Genomic DNA, 22,124 nt, shown 5'->3' on the forward strand with positions numbered 1-22,124 from the left:
TAAGTTCCAGTCGATTGGGCCTTTTGCTTTCATTTGGGTGTATAGTCTAGGACATCTCTTCCTCCCTTGAAGTTTTAGATTTTGCTCTGACACCCCTCATGTATGATAAACCAAGTCACCTTCCCCAACCTTTAGGATGCATTTAGTTCAAGGAATGTTGTATTACTGGGAGGGTGTGTTTGGTTGAAAGAATGTTGTATTACTAGGAGGCGCGTTTGGTTAAGAGAATATTGTATTATTGGGAATTTTATATTAATGGAAAGATGAATTACCTTGAAGATTACTGAGAATGTTTAGGGAAATGTGTTTGGTTATGTTGGAATAAATTAGTAAGTATGTTACATTGATATGTTTGGTTATGAGGTAAATGGGTGAGTATGTTATATAGATTACTAAATTGCCCTCCTTTTAAAATATTAATAAAATATTATTTTTTGCATCATTTTTTTTAAACCCCTACATTTGAAATTTTGTTAAAACACCCCAGTCATATAAAACTTTAATTTGTAGCAAAATCACCCCCACCCACCCCAAGCCACTATTAGCAACCAGCCACCACCGCCGATGCCGTTGACCAATCGTCAGAAAGGCGTACAATCAATCGGATCTGGCCGGTTATGCGTCAGAAACAACTAGATCTGGCTGTGAAAAGGCCTGATTTTTGGCTGTGATATGGTTGTTTCCGACCAGATCGAAGGTTGCAAACAGCTAGATCATCGTGGATCTGGCCAGAAACGGCCTTCAATCTGGATGGAAACAGCCAAATCGGCATGGTTGACTAGATCTCGTCAGTCGTGCACTGATATGGCGATTGCCACCGGTGGTCTTGGGTGGCTGGGGGTATTTTGTTAACTTTTAAACTTTTTTATGGCTAGGGTGTTTTAGTTAAATCTCAAATGTTTAGGGTTTAGGTAATAGTTATTTGGTAGACATTTGAGGGCAATTGTGTCCGAAATAGTATTTAATTAAGGGCAAAATAGGTATAAAAATTCAGTGCATACTTTCTTTGAGAGATAACAATACTAGAACTGGATTGAGCAACTTCTATACCAAGAAAGTATTTAAGCAGCCCCAAATATTTGGTCTTAAAGTGTCTAAACAAGTGTTTCTTCAACTGCTTAATGCCATCTTGGTCACTTTTTGTAATGATAATATCATTAACATATAAATGCATTGCTTTGTTGATGTATGTTTATAGAAGACTGGATGATCAGACTCACATCGCACCATACCAAACTCTTGGATGACAATACTGAAACGTCCAAACCAAACACATTCTGAATGTGGATCAGGGTGATTAGTTTGAACAATATTAGTTGCCCGAAATGGGCGGCCATGCAACTTGTAGCATTTCTCCTTGGTATGCCCCCATTGATTACAGTAGCTACACTTGGGTCGACCTCCCTTGCCACCACGGTCCCTCTAATCTCGTTTATAAGTGTTCTGAGTCTAAGAAGCCAAAACTGAAGAGTCAACAAAGGGAGATCTTGTCACAACACTAGGAGAGGAGACACGAAGTAATCGAGCAAACATTTCATCAAGAAATGGCACAGTGGCAATAGCCAAAATTTGATCTCGTACTGGAGTGAGATCAGGGCTGATAGTAGCAAAAGTAAGGATCATGAAAAATTTGTCTTGTTGTGCTAGGTCTTCTGTTGCAGACTTGCTGGCAGGCAATAACAAATCAAATTTTGCTTTAAGAGAAGTCATCCTGCCAAGGAAGTCTGACATACCCATATCATGTTGTTTGAGAGTAACCATACTAGACACAACAGAATATAAGCGCTAGATATCATTCGTATAAAGCAATTTAGTCTGGTGCCATACCTCAACACAAGTTTTGTATATTTTATAAATAGGGTGAAGGGGAGGGTCAATCGTCTGCCATAATAAACTATATGATAAATCACCAGTCTTTACCCAAACTGCCTTATCTTCTTTGATACCTTCAGCCTTAGTAGTCAAGTAATCCTCCAGGCCTTGTCCCATACACCACAATTCAACAGAAGCGGCCCAGAAGGAATAATTAGAACTACCTATTAACTTTTCAGGTGTGATTGGAGGAAGAGAGAAGAATGAAACAAATCTTGATGTAGATTTGGATCCTTTAGCAGACATGATCAATGTATAAGAGAGATTTAATTGATCCGAGTAGTAGCAAATTTTTTTTTTTAAACAATATTTCCGACGACAGAGAATGTTTTCCGACAATGATGATGATGTGGCAGGCATCAGACAGTGATAAGACCCAAGGTTCTACTTGTTGGTGTTGTTGAGGTTACTGGTGTCGACGGTGAGATGTCACGCTTGCCGGAGAAGGAGATCAGAGAAGAAGCTATTGAAAAGTTGATCGATGCGTGGGATGGCGAACGAAGATGATCTTTTCAGGGTTTGAGGCGAGAGAGAGACGAACAGGCTGGTGTTTTCGGATTTTAGAGTCAACACCAAATGGAGGCAGCCTAAACTTTACCAAAAAAAATTGCCGAAACATAAAAGAAGAAGAGAAAAAAAAATTATAGGCTTTTGATTTCTTTACTCTAATACTATGTGAAATCAAAAGATATTTTTCTTAATATCATTGTGATCAATGTACAAGAAATATATACATCTAGTAATCCATGAAATAAGAAAATGAAATAATCATATTTCTAATAAATCTGATCCTTATCCCTAATGTGATCTTGATCTTGATCCTAATCCTAATATGATTTTGTACAACTCAACAACCCCAAACCAAACGCACCCAAAATGTTATTAATGGAAAGATAGATTACCTTGAAGATTACTGGGAATATTTAGAGAAATATCTTTGATTAAGTTAAAATAAATTAGTGGGTATGTTATATTGATATATTTGGTTGCAAAGAATAAATTGGTGGATATGTTTATAGATTATTAAATTGCGCTTCTTTTTAAATATTAATATAATATTATTTTTTGAATCATTTCTTTTAACCCTTACATTTGAGATTTTGCCAAAGTACTCTAGCCACATAAAAGTTTAATTTCTAACAAAATCACCTCCACCCAGCCCAAGCCACTGCCAAAAAGGCGCAAGACGTGCCAGATCTGGCCGATCGTGCGTCGATATAGCCATGGATCTGGCCAAAAACAACCAAATGGTCGTTAATCTGGCCGGAAATAGCCATAACCTATTTTGACCGTTTTCAGCCAGATTAATGGTTGTTAATGGCTAGATCTATAGCCGTTAACAGCCATGGATCTAGACGTTAACGACCATATGTATTCAGGTGTCGTGCGACATGGATCTAGCCGTTAATGGCCAGATCTACCACTGATTTGGCTATTAACGGACCGGTGCACAGTCGACCAGATCCAGTGGTCGTGCGCCTTTCTGGCGATGTCAGTCGCTAGTAGTGATGGCTGGTGGGTGGTGGTCCTAGGTGGCCGACAATTTGTTTTAAATATAAGGGCATTACTATCCAAAAAGTTAATTAATAAGGGGTAAATTTGTAATGACAAGTTCATTAAATTAATTTCAAAATAAGGGTATTATTATCCAAAGATTTTAATAGTTAAGGGTAAAATTGTAAAAAAAAAAAAATTAAGATTACGAAGTAATCTTAAAATACTTAAGAAAATAGAGGTATACAGATTACCAATATAACCAATGGTAATTACTATTGGATTTGGAAGATTACCAGAATCTTATAATACTTGACAATCAAACGTGGTAATTAAAGTAATATAAGATGACATTACGTTAATAATGAGGGATAACTCCCAACCAAACACCTTGTTAATGAAACTATAGTTAATTCTCTAACCTATGTCTTCTAGTTTTAATTAGAAAGCAAAGTTCTAATTATTTCATAACTCATCCTAGTATTTCATTAATTATATTTATAACATTATAAAAGTAAAATTAAACTCCATTTACTAGTGTAAATATCACATCAACAAAGCCTATATATTTATCCCACCACAAATGAAATGAGAACCTTTCCATCTTTATTTTAAAAAGTTTTTATTTATGAATTGAAGAAAAAAATCACATATAATACACCACTTCATTTGGTTCACTATTCCGATGTTTTTTAGAATAGTATTTTGGAAAAAGTAAAATTGGATTATCTTTATGGAAAAAAGTAATTATTAATGTTTTGAGAGTTAAATAAAGTTGAATTGGATTTCGAGCATATTGAAACAAATACACTTTTGGGTTTTTAAAATAAAATAATGGAATAGGATAAGATAGTAACAGTGAACCAAAGGGGCCTGGTTAGGGAGAATACCATAAACTACATTTCACTTAGTTCAAATTTATCATTCGAATCTTAACTTCCATACTTTTCGTTAAATAGACTTAAAGCTGGAAAATTGTGCACTTATACTCCTATGGATTACAAGAATAAATTACCCTATTACCCCTATTAAAATATGGTTTTAAAATTTGCATTCAACTTCCCCATCTAAAGGTGGAGTTTCAAAATTATATTTCTTTACAAAATTATTAAACACTTTCTCATAAGAATTATCTGCATGGCAATTTCAAGAACTTTAAGGATAGTTTATGATATTTTTCCGATTCAACTTCGATGGGTACAATACCTTGGTGGCATTCTAAATTTAAAGGAATAATTATTTATATTATTTCTTAGCTAATTAATAAGGGGCAGAACGACTTACACATACCCAAAGTTTGCCTAATGACAATTTGGTATCCAAAAAGTTTTGAAACGACAAATAGATACCTTCCGTCATGTTCTGTTAGTGATTTTCGTTTGATAATAGTGAAAAGACTAAAATACCTTTGAAAGTTTAATATTTTAGCTTTTTATAAATTTAAAAATTTCTAAAAAACCCCCTAGGTTTGCTAATTTACTAAATACCCCAATATATAAAATTTTTATAAAATAACAAAAAACACCCCCGTCACCCGCAGTGCCAGATTCCGGCCACCACCTTCGGAATCTGGCCGAAAAATTGTGTTAGGACACAGACCCGTCAGATCTATGTCATAACGCGTCGATATGGTCTTTTCCGACCAGATCCTCCACGGATCTAGCCAGAAAATACCAGATCGACGTGTTACGACACAGATCTGACGGGTCTGTGTCGTAACGCAATTTTTCGGTAAGATTCCGGCCTCGATGGTCAGATCTGGCCGTAGATCTAGCCTTTTCCGGCTAGATCAGCCATGGATCTTGCCAAAAATGCCAGATCTACGCGTTACGACACAGATCCGACGGATCTGTGTCGTAACGCAATTCTCCGGCAAGATTCCGACGGTGGTTGTAGGAATCTGGCACTGCAGGTGACGGGGGTGTTTTTGTTATTTTATAAAAAATTTATATATTGGGGTATTTAGTCAAATTAGCAAACCTAGAGGGTTTTTTAGAAATTTTTTAAATTTATAAAAAACTAAAATATTAAACTTTCAAGAGTATTTTAGTCTTTTCACTATTATTAAACAAAAATCACTAACAGAACATGACGGAAGGTACCTTTATCATTTTAAAACCTTTTAAGTACTAACTTATCGTTTTGATAAACTTTAGGTATGCGTAAATCATTCGGCCTTAATAAGGTGGGTAAACCATTTCTTTAGTGTAATAGTTATTATTACTGTAATAAAGTTTTGATGACTATAAATAATAATATATGAAGTACTTAACGTAATCAAGCCACCTAAATTTGTTTATATTAAAAAAAATACTACTCTTCTTTCTTATCCAATCCACAGAATCTCCTTTAAGAGAGAACAAAGCAAAGGCCAAGGGATCAAAGAGTAATTTACAAGGGAATGTTTTTTTCTTTTATTTTTTTAATTTTAAAAAGTGACGTGAATTTAAATATATATAATAAAATAATTTAAAAAAGAAAAACAGGTCCCACATAATTGCTCCGGACCCACAATCTGACTGACGATATCTTCCCATATATATCCCTTCGTAACTACTTCATTTCTTGCCCGTTTTCTCTACCAGAAAAATTAAACCCCAAAATTAAAAAAAAAAAAAAAAAAAAAAAAAATTCACTCGATTAAACACAACTCTTTTGTAGCCGTAGATCGATTGAAGTTTAGAAACAACAAACCGTTTGTCTGAATACATCAATCTGTCTTTCCTGAAGTATTTGTATACAAGAGTTAAATTGCAATACAAGAGCGAAATTTTAACTCCTGTATACGAGAATACTTCAAAATCAGATTTTAGGTTTATATCTGAAAATTGAAGTTAATGTTTTTNGAGATACAAAAAAATTTGTGCCAAGAAGCTCTAAACATACTTGAGACGCTAGAAATATTTTGGCTTTAACAAGAAGATGTTCATGCTAGCGAGTAATGTACTCGTAAGTTAAAAGATATGGTATCAACTCTAAAGCATAAATCATTGTCCCAAATAACTTTAGATAAATATTTTATTTCATCTTAAACATTTAATGTAATATAGCATATTTTTTTTACAAGATACATATATATATTACTATATAGAGGCAACTTTCCTTAAGACAGAAATTAGAAAAATTATAAATTATTACAATGTGAAATTTATTCTTATTTATAACTATCCCAGATTGGGACTATAATTTTTTATGACTGCGTAGAGTTTATTTATATATAAAGTATCATTATAGAGAGGTTTTACTATATATATGGTTTTGAAATATACATTCACCTTTCCCATCTAAAGATCAAGTTTTAAAATTGACATTTCTTTAAAAAGTACTAAACACTTTCTTGTAAAAATGATCTGAATCACGATTTCAAGAATTTTAAGGATAATTTATGATATTTTTCCATTTCAGCTCTCGCTTTCGATGGGTACAATACCTTGGTGGCATTATAAATTTAAAGGAATATTTATTTATATTATTTCTTAGCTAATAAGATGGCCAAACCTTTTCTTTGGTGTAATAGTTATTATTACTCTAATAAGGGTTTGCTGACTATAAATAATAATATATGAAGTATTAACATAATCAAGCTTAGGCCTGCAATTGAACAGAACACGAACGAACACCCCGTTTGAAACTCGTTCGATAAGCATGAAGGAGAGTTTAAATTTGTGTTAAAACTCGAACGAACACAGGATGACTATTGGAGTTCGTTCGATTAACAAAACGATCAGTTCGTGATCGTTTGACTAACTCGTAAATATCTGTTTGAACAACTCGTTTGATAACTTGTAAATACATGTTCAAATAACTCGTTCGAATAAAAAATATACACCAATTTTCCAATTCACGCTCTTAAAAACAAATATACAACAATTTATAATTCATACCCATTTAATTCAATATTTGAAAATAAACTAACTTCTATCTATATTTATATTTTAAATAAATCAATAAAAACTCAATAAATTAAAATAACTAACCATCATAAATAATAAAACTTCCAAATAAATTTAACAAAACAATAAATCGTTCAAAACAAATTTGGTTCCATATCAAACATGACACAAACAAAAGGAATTTACATTTTGCATAGACATTATATCACAACCAAAAGGATTCCAACAGAAGTGAACATGTCACTATATAGTATATAGTATGAACCTACAAAAGAAAAAAAATTGAAAATCATTATTAATAATAGACTGATTTTAAATATGGCTACACTTAAAAAAGTAATCATATATCAATATACTGGACTCAATAGATGGGAAGATCAATCTCCAATTGCTCCTTTGTCTAAAATACACAAAGGAAAAAAAATTAAGTTAGAATAAATATCAAGCTATTAAAATAATTAAATCATTAGTGGTATGAGGGTTTATTGTAATATATGATCAATATAAATGTGTGATTAATTTAAGTTTAATTAAGCTATTATATTATCAAATTTGTCATGTTATATGTCACTTGATTATACAATAGGTTATGTTCATAAATTTGCCATATAATATTTAATTAAGCTATTATATTATTAAATTCGTCATGCTATATATCACTTAATTATACAATATGTTATGTTCATTAATTTACCATACTATATTTAACTAAACTATTATATTATTAAATTTGTTACGCTATACAATACTTGATTATACAATATGGTATGTTCATCAATTTACCATACTATATTTATTATTTATTAATTGAAATGCTATCTTATAATATTTAATTATTGATTACATTTGAAAAAATATGAAGTTATTATGTTATTGGATTTACTATATTATATGTTACTTGATTATACAATTTATTATGTTATTAAATTTGTCATACTATGAATTATAATAATTTATTACTTTTTAATTAAAATGCTATATAGTTATATAGTTAATTATTGATAACATCTGGGAAAAAAAAAAATCCAAACATATTATATATATAAGAAAAACAAAAGTATCATAATATTTTATTATTGATTACCATTGAAAAAAAATTCATCCAAACTAAACCAAACATAATATAAAAAAGAAAAAGAAAAAATATATAAAAATTATAATAATGTATACCATATTTTTCGTACATAAACGAACGAATAATCGAACAGATTGTGCGCTAACAGATGGATCAGTCGAACGTATAATGTTCGCAAACATAATCGAACGAACATCCCATGTTAGAACTCAAATCGAACATATTATCGAACGAACATCGAATTGTTTGCGAACAATTTGTTATCAAGTTGAGTTAAACAGTTATCGAATGAACATCGAGCTGTTCGCGAACAGTTTGGTTTGTTTGCAGCCCTAAATCAAGCTACCTAAATTTGTTTATATTATTATTTAAAAAAAAATAAAAAATAAAAAAAAACTCCTCTTCTTTCTTATCCAATCCACAGAATCTCCTTTAAGAGAGAACAAAGCAAAGACCAAGGGCCCAAAGTTAATTTACCAGGGGATGTTTTTAATTTAATTTTTTTAAATTTAAAAAGTAACGTGGATTTAAATATATATGATAAAATAATGTAAAAAAGAAAAACAGGTCCCGCATAGTTGCACCGTACCCACAACTGCCTGACGAGCTCATCCCATATATATTCCTTCATAACTACTTCATTTCTTGTCCGTTTTCTCTACAAGAAAAATTAAGCCGGAAAATTAAAAAAAAAAAAAAAAAAAGAAAGATGAAAAATCAAACTATCAAAATCAAATCACCTAAAACATGCTAACGTCTGAAACACGCCAATTCGATTGACATTTCACATTATCAACTCTTTGAAGATTTTGAGTTTTGAATTGAAGAAAAGAAACAAGCCATGGGCGTGCCAAAGGCAATGGACGCATTACGACAGCGGGCGGCTACTGTAAAAGAGTCGCTGCACAAGAGCCAGACCATCACCGATAACATGGTGAACATTCTCGGCTCCTTTGATTACCGGCTCTCGGCGCTTGAGACGGCTATGCGTCCGACGCAGGTTGAGTTTTTGATGGAATTGAATTAATCTGGAAAAATATTTTATTTTTTTATTTTTGATTTTTACGATTTATTTATTTATTTTTTTGTTGTTGTTGTTTCGGTAGATAAGGACGCATTCGATTAGGAGAGCGCATGAGAATATTGATAAGACGTTGAAGTCTGCTGAGGTTATTTTAGGTCAATTTGACCTCACTCGCAAGGTTTGTTTAATGCATTTTGATTTTGAAATGAATCGTTGTTAAGTGAAGATGAAATGAAATTTATAAGTTTACTTTATTAGTTGTTCTAGAAGACTATTATAATTTGAGTTTCCGATTTGAACCGTGTAGATTAAGAAAAGCTGTAGGGAAATATAATTTTTTATGTTTTGTATAAGATTTATCTCTTGTATATTTCTATACAAATTAAAGATGATCTTTTATTTGTTTATATTAAATATAGTTATAGTTTTGTTTGATAGAGATACTTAAATTCTTATTAGATGAAATTTGCCTGAAACTGAGACAAATGGGAGCTTTCTATTGTGCCCTGTCAATGGTAGCATATGTTTCACATGGGAATTTGTAAAGAGATTTCTTCAAGTGATGCTTACCAATTTGTCTTAATTATTACTACTGTTCTTAACTGAACTTTTCTCTTCCAATGCTTTACTTTCACTGGTACCATAGGCAATTTAACTAAACTTGTAACATAAATATTATGGGATCCATGGTATTGGTAAGCCTGAAGAGGGAAAAAAGAGTCTTGAAGTTGGTTTTCATCTTTATACTGAGTGTTCTACAAGGGTTAATTACATGGTCACGAGGGATCATTATTTCTTTAGTTATATTGTAGATTTTGATGAGTATTGTTTACATTGTAATTTGTAGCATTTGATTTTCAGTGCTAATCTTTTATTCGATTGAAATGTTTAGGCAGAGGCAAAAATTCTTAGGGGTCCACATGAGGACTTAGAAAGCTACCTAGAAGCAATTGATCAGTTGAGAAGCAATATTAAATTTTTCAGCAATAATCAAAGTTTTAAGAGCAGCAATGGAGTGCTTAACCAATGTAACAACTTGCTTGGAAAAGCGATCTCAAAGCTTGAAGAAGAGTTCAGACAGCTATTAAAAAATTACAGGTTGGCTTCTCATAGATAAATCTTTATTTATGTATTTATATTTTCTCCTTGAGTAGCCCTTTCTTCTTAGAATCTCATCTTCTTTGATTTTCTAGCTAAATTTTGTTTAACAAGCTTCAGTTCTTTCTGCACATGTCTGTTGTACCCCTTTACTCTGCTTCCTAGTGGTTTGTGAAATATATTCAATTTTCTCTCAGATTTAATCATATGGCATGATAATTTCGCTTAGTACTTTGTAATCCCAACTTCACTTGCAATTGGCAAACTTAAAATGTGATACTGAACTCTGTTTGCATCTTATTGGAATTGTTGGATTGCAACAGTTCTTCAAAAATGATAAGGGTATCAGTCTTTGAGAGATGGTTAAAGGCTATTCATATCTTTGTGGTCTACTACCACTAGATGGAAGAAAATTTCTTCTTTTTTGCTCTGAAGATTGCTAAACTTTATATTTGGTAAGAAAAAAATTATGTGAAGTGCTCCAATTACATGGCAATTTGGTTCCTTTGGTTATTTGTCTACGAAGTGATTCAGATCTTTACGTAGTTCCCTCCATTTATTATGCCTTTCAGTACCTCATCGAATCAGAGACAATCAATTCCTTCTATTTGTACATGTTTGTTTACCTTTTGATGAAGTTAGAACATTCCTCTATTTCAATTATGTGCTCTATGTTCGATGAATCATTTTGAATTCTTGAGAAGTTTCTAACTGTGTAAGGTTGTTTCTAGTGTGCTATGAATATAGATTTTCAAGTAAGTTGTTTCTTTTCTGAATTTCAGCCAGCCTGTGGAACCTGATCGTCTTTTTGATTGTCTTCCCAATTCTCTACGGCCATCAGACGAAAATGATGGTGGTAAGAGTCATTCTGAGCAACAGAAGAGCTTGCAAACTGCTGTTTTTAAACCTCCAACTCTTATACCACCAAGGGTTCTGCCATTGCTGCATGATTTAGCCCAACAAATGGCTCTAGCTGGCCACCAACAACAGCTATTTAGAATATACAGGTTTTTCTGTTTTTTTACCTTAATTCAGTGCTGTTGTTCATCCCAAGCTTATTTATTACAACTTTAGCTCTTGAATCTAGTTTATTTTTAATTTAGAAATTGATATATGTAGGGGGAGAATGCTTTATAAAATTAACCTCGATATGTTTGTAGTGCCCTTTTCAATTCCATGCTTCAGAAGAGTTGTTGAATGTACAATGTTCAACTTTCATATTTAATGTTTTGCATATGGACTGTTTGATGCTGGCTAAGATGATAAGCAATGACTTATTCATGATCTAACCAACACAATAAGAAGCAAACGGGTTACCAAAAAAATAAAAAAATAAGCAAACATGGTTAATCGAAGATGAATGGTTTTTTCTTTTTTCTGGTTGCATGTTAGATTTTTGTTTCTTCCATTTTATTTTAATGATTATTTATTGATTACATTACTTATAAGTATCTATAAATATATGACATTGGGGCTTGGTCTGCATCTTTTGTTTATTTCTTCCCTATCTTTTGAGTATTGAAGGCCTAGTATACTATGTTTACAGGGATATCCGTTCTTCAGTTTTGGAACAGAGCCTCAGAAAACTAGGCGTAGAGAGACTGAGTAAAGAGGATGTACAGAAAATGCCATGGGAGGTTTTGGAGGCTAAGATTGGGAATTGGATACATCACATGCGGATTGCTGTAAGGATTTATATTTGCTTCTGCTCAATCAGTTGATAATAATTCCTAATTAGATTTTAATGCTTCACAGGTAAAACTGCTCTTTGCTGGGGAAAGGAAAATCTGTGATCAAATACTTGAGGGTGTCAATACTCTCAGGGATCCAATTTTTGCTGAAGTCACTGCAAACAGTGTGTCTGTCCTTCTTAGTTTCGGAGAGGCTATTGCCAAAAGCAGGAGGTCACCTGAAAAGTTATTTGTGCTTTTAGACATGTACGAGATAATGAGAGAACTTCAGTCAGAGGTATGATAAAGTTTGTGAATTTATAAGAACTGTACCATGATTACACAATTTTTTGACATTTTGTTAGTTAATTCAGTTATGCATTAAATTTTTGGAATGAACAATACTCCACATATAAAATTTGCGACTATGGTGTAAAATTCATGGAGTCATCAAAAGAAAAAATCCTTATTAAATGAAGATGAATTATGTGACAATAAAAGAGTAATGCCACATCATGTCAATAGTAAGTATGCAGCAACAACCAGTAATATGGTGTCGAGGGTCCATCTTGGGTTCTGAAGTTTGGATTTTAATTGTCTGAACTTCATTTTTGGTAAGTTATATTTTCAATTAGTGAATACTGCTACATGCTTTACTTTGAGTACATGACCTTTCACTCTCTCTTTGGTCCTGAGTGGATGAACTAAATGAAGTCATGCCCTTGTAAATAAGAATTATTGGAGTTTTTGAGGCCCCACTCTCAGCTTTTCTCCTATGAACTAAGTGTCACTGGAGTACATTCTATGGGGCGTGAACTGGATTTATCAATAAGGTATTGATCGTAAGATGATGGCTCAATGTTAGTTTGTTTATTGGGACACAACAGAAACTGTAATTCTGGAAGGGGTTTGAGAACATGATGAGATATTTGAAGCCATAACAACATTTAACTCCATAATACACAGTGAAAATCCCAGAAAGTGATTGCTTCAGTAAATTTAATGTTGATCAATATGTATTTTGGATATACTAAAGGCAAATGGGAAGATTTTCTATTAGTACGAGTAGCCCCTCGCTTTAATCACATTGATATGGGTTGCGCGATTGGCAATAGATCATTTCTAGACAATTGTAAGTGCTTGCTAACTGTAAAATTCAGATAAAAGGACTTTTAATACTCTGTAGTTTCTAATTTGGGAAGCAGGAAGAAAGGATAATGGGGAGAAAATTGCAAAATTTGCTTCAAATACAGATAAATGGTAAGGAAAATTTGCTTCACTGAGGGCTTACTGAAAATTCTTGATAAGAGTAACAGAAAATTCTAGAAAAGTTGTGCAAAAGGACATTAAGATGTTATTTTAAAAAAAAATTTAGAACTTAAAAAGAAAGACTGGGAAATATGAGTCTCAAGGTTTAACTTTGGTTTGGAACTTTCAGGCTTCTGGTAGGTTTGTTTTGAATTTTTTATTTTTCACTGAAAACACACTTTGGAGACAGATGTCAATTTATTTACTTGACTTGTAGACTGATTTCTTTTTTTCCTTCCCGTTGGTTGGTTGGTTGGGGCAGATCCATTATCTGTTTGGGAGTAAAGCTTGCATGGAAATGCGAGAAGCTTCAATCAGCTTGACAAAGAGGCTAGCTCAGACAGCACAAGAGACATTTGGTGATTTTGAAGAAGCAGTTGAAAAAGATGCTACAAAGACTGCTGTTTTTGATGGAACCGTCCATCCTTTGACAAGCTATGTGATAAATTATGTAAAGTTTCTATTTGAGTAAGTTGTGATTGTTGTGCTTTCTACTTCTTGCTCTACTAGTTTTTTCATGAGAGGATATGGCTATTTTCTTTGATTATCTATGATTACTAATTTGCTTTGATGTATACACAAATATATATCTAATTGATGGCTCTGCTCATGAGATCGTAACTTGTATTAGTTTCTCTCAAGTTTTATCCTATCATACTTTCAAATTTAATATGTCGGTTTTAATTGCTGTCTTGTATTGCCATCCATTTATATTTTCCTTGTGCTGTAAAATTGTTTGTTTAGCAGTAATCGTGCATCATCATGCATCTGACTGTCAACAATTTTATATGTTCAGCTACCAAACAACATTGAAGCTACTGTTTGAAGAGTTTGATGAAGGTAATCCAGCAGCTAAATTGGAAGCTGTAACTACAAGGATTATAATGGCTCTCCACAATAACCTGGATGGGAAATCCAGGCAATATAAAGATCCTGCATTAACCCAATTGTTTCTTATGAACAATGTTCACTACATAGTGAGATCTGTGCGGAGGTTTTATTCTATCCAGCTATCTTATTGGAAAGGTAATTGTCCCTTGTCCACACGTGTGAGTCATTTTGATCATTTTTTATTTTCAGGTCAGAAGCAAAAGAGGTATTGGGAGATGATTGGGTGCAAATACACCGAAGGATTGTGCAGCAGCATGCAAATCAGTATAAGAGGGTTTCTTGGGCAAAGGTTATACCTTTAACCATGCATATTTTGGCATCAGAATCCCTTCTACTTATCTTGATGAGGCTTAAAGCCTTTATGAGTATCTACTCCTTGATTTCGTTGAAACATAGATCTTTTTTCATATCAACCATGTCTCTTACAACCTGAAACTACACTTCCTTTTTGTCTCTGAGTTATTAAACAAACTTATTCTTGCATCAGTTTCTATTTTTTCTTTCTTACTATCTGGAGCATCCTTGGAGTTAAGTTAGTGTTGTTCGAAAATGTTACTGAATCTGAACTGTTGGAATTGTTTGGAAATTTCAAACCTGCGTTAATACTATTGAAATATTTATACCTTGTATAAAAAATTTAGTCACCCTTTTAGACAGACTGCATATGCATTGTTCCCTTGGACATTAGCTCAGGTGATTAGACATGCGTGAGATTGGATTCGGTCTTACTTTCTACATTAGTAACTTTAGACAGCAATCTAAATATCCTGCTAGCTTACAAATCAAATTCTGGGGTTCCCTTGAAGACATTTTTATTGGTTGTTAAAGCTTTTTGTCTGTGACGGTTTGATTTGTAAGATAAATCATCATATGTGAGGATCAAAGTGCTCTTTTATTTTGTTGGGCAGGAGTTGGACAAGGGGTATTTCAATCTGGTTGTGAGCTTATACTCGGCTAAATTTAATTTGGTGTTTGGGAAAATTCATGAGAACTTAAGCACTTTTTTGTGTCTAATAAATCATCACAGTTCCTTTAAATTGGAGTTCTCTTATTTCACATTTACTAGCTTTTAGCCCTTATTATCCATGATGGGTTGTACTTCACTCTTTCATTTTGACAAAAATGTAATGTGGACAGTTGGGCTAATCTGTTTGGTTTCTGTAAATGTAGATTCTGCAGTGTCTCTCTGTTCAGGGTCCAGGTGGTTTTGGAGGTGATTCAACCAGCGTTTCGAGAGCGATGATAAAAGATAGGTTCAAGATATTCAATACTCAATTTGAGGAACTTCATCACCGGCAATCTCAGTGGACAGTTCCCGACAGTGAGTTGCGCGAATCTTTAAGGCTCGCTGTTGCAGAAGTTCTCTTGCCTGCCTACAGATCTTTCATCAGACGTTTCGGGCAAGTTCCCCGTATCTCGTTTCATTCATATATTAAACTCATAAGACCAGCATTCCTCCTTCCCTTTGTTTATGCAAAATGAGATTTGTGTTTGTATGCATACAGGCCTATGATCGAGAACGGAAAAAATCCCCAAAAGTACATCAGATACAGTACCGAGGATCTAGAACGCATGTTGAATGAATTCTTCGAGGGTAAGCAGTGGAACGATCAAAGGCGATATAATTGATTTTGAAATTTCTTAATAATTCCCCTGAGATTTTGTTTATTCTGTATGCAAAGCTAAGCTTATGTAATGTGCCAAGTGATATATCCCTTTCCCTGCATGAGTTTTATATTTAAAATTAAAAACTGTTGTTCATTAATTATCCCTGTAACATTATTGAATCAAACTTTAAAAAAAAAAAAAAAAAAAAAATAACTATTAATGTGTAACGATTGATCAAAGAGGAGTTACATTTGGCTTGAATAAAATGTAAATTAATCCAATGTCTTAATGTCAATTATTCTAATTTCCTAAAGTCTGTCAAAATATTTGTGGAATATTATTAGTCATATTATTGCTCTAAAAATAAGCTCTATTTATCCTTCTTATATATTACTTTCTTCTTCTTTTGTTTTTATTTCCTTTTACTTGTAGAAGCGTTACCCTAATATATATTTTTTTATGAGTGAATCTCAACAGGACGAGATAATTTTATTAAAATAAAAAAATTCCTAGACGGAGGACGAAGCATCACCCCAATATGATATTAATTCGGATATATATAAGTTGTAAAACTAAATTTATACAATTTAATAAAAGAAATTTCGTTTCTGAAATGTTAAAAATTATGACTTTAATGTTTATCGCGTTCACACTTGTATATATTATTATTATCCTTATATATATACAGTATATAAAGAGGACGTGCTAACAAACGCCTAACTGCTTAATTTGACTGGCCGAGAATGACCTGTTTGACCACAATCACACCCTTATCCAGCCTTAAGAATTAGACCATTTCAGCTAATTAAGACGCCTTTTCACTTTCCTATTTTGCCTTTTCCACATTATTTGACAGAAAAAATAAAAATAATTCTTTCTTTATTTAGTCAAATAACACTTTATATTATTTATTTGTATCAACAATTATGTCCCAAAAATACATTAAATTATTTTAGAAATGTTATGTGTTTCCTCACGCGGTTTCATCTCTTCTAATTCTCTCTCTCTCTCTCTCTCTCTCTCTCTCTCTCTCTCTCTATATATATATATATATGTTTAACAATAAACACTAATCGTTCATCCTGACAACACCACAAAAAATTCAAAATCAAGTTTTCATCATCTCCATTTCTCTCTTTCTCTCAATTAATCTCTCTTGGATTTCTCTTTCAAGAAGATTAATTCATCCATCCATATGGCGGCCGCGTCTTCTTCAACTGAGTTCCATTACAAAAACATGCCATATACGGTGTTGGTACCAGAGAATCATGGGTCGTCAGGAGAATCTACAAGTGCAAGAACAAATAATATTCTTCAGGTTGTCACAACCTTAATTTCGATTATGATTTTTAGTTGTACTTTGATTATGGTAATGACGTCCTCTCTTGGTCCGAAACCGCCCCTTGTTCAAATAAACTCCCTAACTCTTTCAAATTTTACTGTATCAAATACAAAGTTAGCTGCCCAATGGGTGGCTAATATCTCTGTGTACAACCCTAATGTCGCCTTGGAACTCTTATTGGAACGTATCGAGAGCATGATATTTTATAAAGAAAACGACGCATTAGCAATTACATCAGTTGATGGATTCGACTTGGAGGTGAAGGAAGGAAAAAATTTGAAAATGAAATTTGCAACAAGTGGGTACGAGGGCGATCAACCGATCGTAGAGTATCCGGTCTTGAGAGACATTGAAGATGCTAAAAAGAATGGAATGGTGCGTTTTAGCATGAGATTGAGCATCTGGACAACGTATAAAGCTAAGTATTGTCTCACTTGGAGAAGACGATTTCTTGTGAATCCTTATTGTTTAGGGTTAAATGTTAGGGTTTTAGCAGGAAATGGTAGCTTGACTAATAATATTGGAGGAGAAAACAGTTTTTGTGATGTTGTTGTAAGGCTCTCTGATTCATGAATTTCATGAAATACAATTTTTTTAACTCTTAATTTTCATATTATTATTAGACTTTCTTCTTTGTTCTGGATTCAGGTTATATTATATTTCTTAAAAATAGAAATTAGGTATTATTCATTTCTGAAGGCTTGAATTTTCAGAAAAAATTATCTTAGAATATTAAAATTTTTTAAAGCTTCTAATAAATTGGTGACTGAATTTCAAAATATATAAACCACTAAAATCTTTCTTTATTCAGAATATTATACCACGAGTGTAGTGAAATTTAATTACTTTAAATGAAAATGATTTAGTTTTAATTAAATGGAATTAACTTAATTGGGTATAACACGAGGAATGACTTTTATGAGGTGGACTTTTCAAAAGATTAGTCTCCATTGAAAAGTTTTGTCAATAATTAAACACACTTTGATTNATATAACAATAAACACTAATCGTTCATCCTGACAACACCACAAAAAATTCAAAATCAAGTTTTCATCATCTCCATTTCTCTCTTTCTCTCAATTAATCTCTCTTGGATTTCTCTTTTAAGAAGATTAATTCATCCATCCATATGGCGGCCGCGTCTTCTTCAAATGAGTTCCATTACAAAAACATGCCATATACGGTGTTGGTACCAGAGAATTATGGGTCGTCAGGAGAATCTACAAGCGCAAGAACAAATAATATTCTTCAGGTTGTCACAACCTTAATTTCGATTATGATTTTTAGTTGTACTTTGATTATGGTAATGACGTCCTCTCTTGGTCCGAAACCGCCCCTTGTTCAAATAAACTCCCTAACTCTTTCAAATTTTACTGTATCAAATACAAAGTTAGCTGCCCAATGGGTGGCTAATATCTCTGTGTACAACCCTAATGTCGCCTTGGAACTCTCATTGGAACGTATCGAGAGCATGATATTTTATAAAGAAAACGACGCATTAGCAATTACATCAGTTGATGGATTCGACTTGGAGGTGAAGGAAGGAAAAAATTTGAAAATGAAATTTGCAACAAGTGGGTACGAGGGCGATCAACCGATCGTAGAGTATCCGGTCTTGAGAGACATTGAAGATGCTAAAAAGAATGGAATGGTGCGTTTTAGCATGAGATTGAGCATCTGGACAACGTATAAAGCTAAGTATTGTCTCACTTGGAGAAGACGATTTCTTGTGAATCCTTATTGTTTAGGGTTAAATGTTAGGGTTTTAGCAGGAAATGGTAGCTTGACTAATAATATTGGAGGAGAAAACAGTTTTTGTGATGTTGTTGTAAGGCTCTCTGATTCATGAATTTCATGAAATACAATTTTTTTAACTCTTAATTTTCATATTATTATTAGACTTTCTTCTTTGTTCTGGATTCAGGTTATATTATATTTCTTAAAAATAGAAATTAGGTATTATTCATTTCTGAAGGCTTGAATTTTCAGAAAAAATTATCTTAGAATATTAAAATTTTTTAAAGCTTCTAATAAATTGGTGACTGAATTTCAAAATATATAAACCACTAAAATCTTTCTTTATTCAGAATATTATACTACGAGTGTAGTGAAATTTAATTACTTTAAATGAAAATGAATTAGTTTTAATTAAATGGAATTAACTTAATTGGGTATAACACGAGGAATGACTTTTATGAGGTGGACTTTTCAAAAGATTAGTCTCCATTGAAAAGTTTTGTCAATAATTAAACACACTTTGATTATGATTTCATACATGTAATAGGGAAAGTTGTTAATAGAAATTCCTTATAAAACATTGAAAAGTTTTGTCAATAATTAAACACACTTTGATTTTGAGTTCATACATGTAATATGGAAAGTTGTTAATAGAAATTCCTTATAAAACATTGAAAAGTTTTGTCAATAATTAAACGTACACTTGATTTTGAGTTCATACATGTAATATGGAAAGTGCTTATTAATATAAACATTGTATGTAACCTATATAAGTTTATCTCTATGATAATATTCATGAGTCTTGGAATTTTAAGGGTTTTATACTTTTATTCATGAATAAAGTGCATGTATATATATATAGTAGAACCTCTTTATAGTAATAATGTTGAAGCCAATTAAATTTATTACTATAGGAGATTATAATTTAATAGAGGTGTGGTTACAAGAATTTCTATTTTGATTTCGTATTTTATAATTCATGTTTTAGTAGTATTACGATTTCAATTAATTGTTTCAATAGCATTAGGATAGCATGTAAATAGATATCAAGAGTCACTGTAAAATTGAGTGATCAGATTCGACAACTTCACTACAATAATCAAATGGATATTGATGTGTTCCTTAATAATTCAAATGAGCAACTAGTCGTGTATATTTTAATTGAAAAAGAAATCATTACTGAAATTAGACAAGAAGAGGAAGGAGATAATCTTGAGGATGATAGTACGAAAATACCAAAAAATTTATGTCAAGAAGCTCTAAACATGCTTGAGAGCTAAAAATATTTTGGCTTCAACAAGAAGGTGTCTATGGTGATGGCTTATTATGTACCTACAAGATAAAAGATACAGTAACAACTTTAAAGCATAAATCATTGTCCCAAACAATTTTAAATAAATATTTTATTTCATCTTAAACTTTTAATGTAATATAGCATATATTTTTTGAAATATGCATATAATTATTACTATATAGAGTAAGTTCCTTAAGACGGGACCTAGAAAAATTATAACTTATTATAATGTGAAGTTTATTATTATTTATATCTGGCCCAAGTTGGGATCGGAAGTTTTTATGACTACATGAAAGTTATTTCTATATAGAGTATCGCTATAGAGAGGTTCTACTGTATGTATATATGTATATATGTATATATCATATGAATGATGTATATAAGTGTTTGATTCATGAATCAAGTGCATATTCATGTATTTACAATATCAATAATGCTAGATAAAGAAATAAATTTTACAAATATTTCTATACAAGGTGATGTTGCAGAAAATAAATGGAAGAGTGAATACAAACTTCCATTCATTTCTGTCACATCACTTTATATAAAAAACTTTATAAGAATTTTATGTACATATAATATTACTCTTGACAGTATATATTGTAAATCATCATAATATGTACATTGTTAGAATACAAATAGTTCTACAAGTGTCTTTTCACCTAGCCGGCGCAAGTTTTATCCAGATAATAATTACATTTGATCAGCTGTTAAAACACTTAAGGGTGCATTTGGTGTAGGAAATGTTGTATTAGTGAGAATGTTATATTAAGGGGGACATAAATTATCTAGAGATTACTGAGAATTTTATATTAAATGTGTTTGGTTAGATTTAAATAAATTGGTAGATATGTTATATATATTACTGAATTGTCTTTTTTTTTTTAATATTATTATTTAGATTATTTTTAACCCCCTATATTTGAGAATTTAGTTAAAACACGCCCTTAATAAAAGTTAAAAAATTAACAAAAATACCCCAGCCACCCAAGCCACTGCCAGATTCCGGCGGTGGTGGTCGAAACGAAGCACGACCAATTGGATATGATTGACCATACGCTGATCTGGCCGTTAACAACCAGATCGGTGCACAATCGGCCACATCCGGTCGGTCGTGCGCCGTTCCAACACCAATGGCCGGCGATGGTGGCCAGTTTCGGCCACTATTCTTGGGTAATTGTTTTCAAGTTCAAGGGTATTTATGTCCTAAAAATTGTGTATATAAGGATAAAATAGTCCATGAATATTTTTGTAAATTGTTTCAAAGCAAGGGCATTATTGTCCAAAATTTTTAATAGTTAAGGGTAAAATTGTAACAAAATTAATATTACCAATTAATTTTAAAATACCTAAGAAAATTGTGATATTTAAATTACCATTAATATAATCAACAGTAATTACTATTGATTTTGAAAGATTACCGAAATCTTATATTATTTGACAATCAAATATACTAAAGTAAGTAATATAAGATAATATTATCCCAGTAATCTCATAACCTAAGAATTATGTAAAAAAATTTAGGGGGTGTTTGTCTGAACTTATGAAAATTAGCTTATAAGTATTTGAAATTTTAAGAAATTACGTGTTTGGTTAAAGTACTTATAAGTGACTGATAAGTAGTTGACGTATTTGGTAAAATGTCGCTTATAAGTACATTTTATTATAAAATGACTAAAAAAGGTACTACATTAAATAAGGGTATACTATGGAATTTTAAAATTAAACAAGAATAATGTGGTAATATACTTGGTCAAACTAACTTTTAAGCAGAGTGCTTATAAGCAAAAAAAAAAAAGTACCTCCCCCCAACTTATT

General features: G+C 32.1%; 3 protein-coding genes across 3 annotated transcripts; all 3 read left to right on the forward strand.

Moving 5' to 3' along the window:
• Positions 1–9,119: 9,119 nt before the first annotated feature.
• Positions 9,120–16,076, forward strand: LOC116142436 (exocyst complex component EXO70A1-like). The gene is made up of 11 exons (XM_031427853.1): positions 9,120–9,334; positions 9,441–9,536; positions 10,251–10,456; positions 11,239–11,463; positions 12,003–12,141; positions 12,212–12,424; positions 13,697–13,902; positions 14,231–14,428; positions 14,515–14,614; positions 15,496–15,725; positions 15,831–16,076. Exons 1-11 carry the CDS (start codon positions 9,176–9,178, stop codon positions 15,952–15,954), a joined length of 1,896 nt encoding a protein of 631 aa, XP_031283713.1. The 5' UTR covers positions 9,120–9,175; the 3' UTR covers positions 15,955–16,076.
• A 950-nt stretch (positions 16,077–17,026) lies between these two features.
• On the forward strand, positions 17,027–17,848 carry LOC116142407. Its single transcript, XM_031427825.1, has 2 exons — positions 17,027–17,251; positions 17,390–17,848. Exons 1-2 carry the CDS (start codon positions 17,129–17,131, stop codon positions 17,846–17,848), a joined length of 582 nt encoding a protein of 193 aa, XP_031283685.1. The 5' UTR covers positions 17,027–17,128.
• Positions 17,849–18,404: 556 nt separating this feature from the next.
• Positions 18,405–19,124, forward strand: LOC116142409. The gene has a single exon (XM_031427826.1). The coding sequence runs from the start codon at positions 18,405–18,407 to the stop codon at positions 19,122–19,124; it is 720 nt and encodes a 239-aa protein (XP_031283686.1).
• Positions 19,125–22,124: the final 3,000 nt, after the last annotated feature.

This window comes from Pistacia vera, unplaced genomic scaffold (genome assembly GCF_008641045.1).
Source record: "Pistacia vera cultivar Batoury unplaced genomic scaffold, PisVer_v2 Contig408, whole genome shotgun sequence".
Classification (NCBI taxonomy): Eukaryota; Viridiplantae; Streptophyta; class Magnoliopsida; order Sapindales; family Anacardiaceae; genus Pistacia; species Pistacia vera.

Excerpts from the sequence above, each read along its gene's own strand:
- LOC116142436 (XM_031427853.1), top strand. The coding sequence starts at position 9,176 with ATGGGCGTGCCAAAGGCAATGGACGCATTACGACAGCGGGCGGCTACT. Across the intron at positions 12,425-13,696 it reads TGAGAGAACTTCAGTCAGAG|ATCCATTATCTGTTTGGGAG; the intron begins GTATGATAAAGT and ends TGGTTGGGGCAG. Across the intron at positions 14,429-14,514 it reads ATAGTGAGATCTGTGCGGAG|GTCAGAAGCAAAAGAGGTAT; the intron begins GTTTTATTCTAT and ends TTTTATTTTCAG.
- LOC116142407 (XM_031427825.1), top strand. The coding sequence starts at position 17,129 with ATGGCGGCCGCGTCTTCTTCAACTGAGTTCCATTACAAAAACATGCCA. Across the intron at positions 17,252-17,389 it reads GAACAAATAATATTCTTCAG|TTAGCTGCCCAATGGGTGGC; the intron begins GTTGTCACAACC and ends TCAAATACAAAG.
- LOC116142409 (XM_031427826.1), top strand. The coding sequence starts at position 18,405 with ATGGCGGCCGCGTCTTCTTCAAATGAGTTCCATTACAAAAACATGCCA.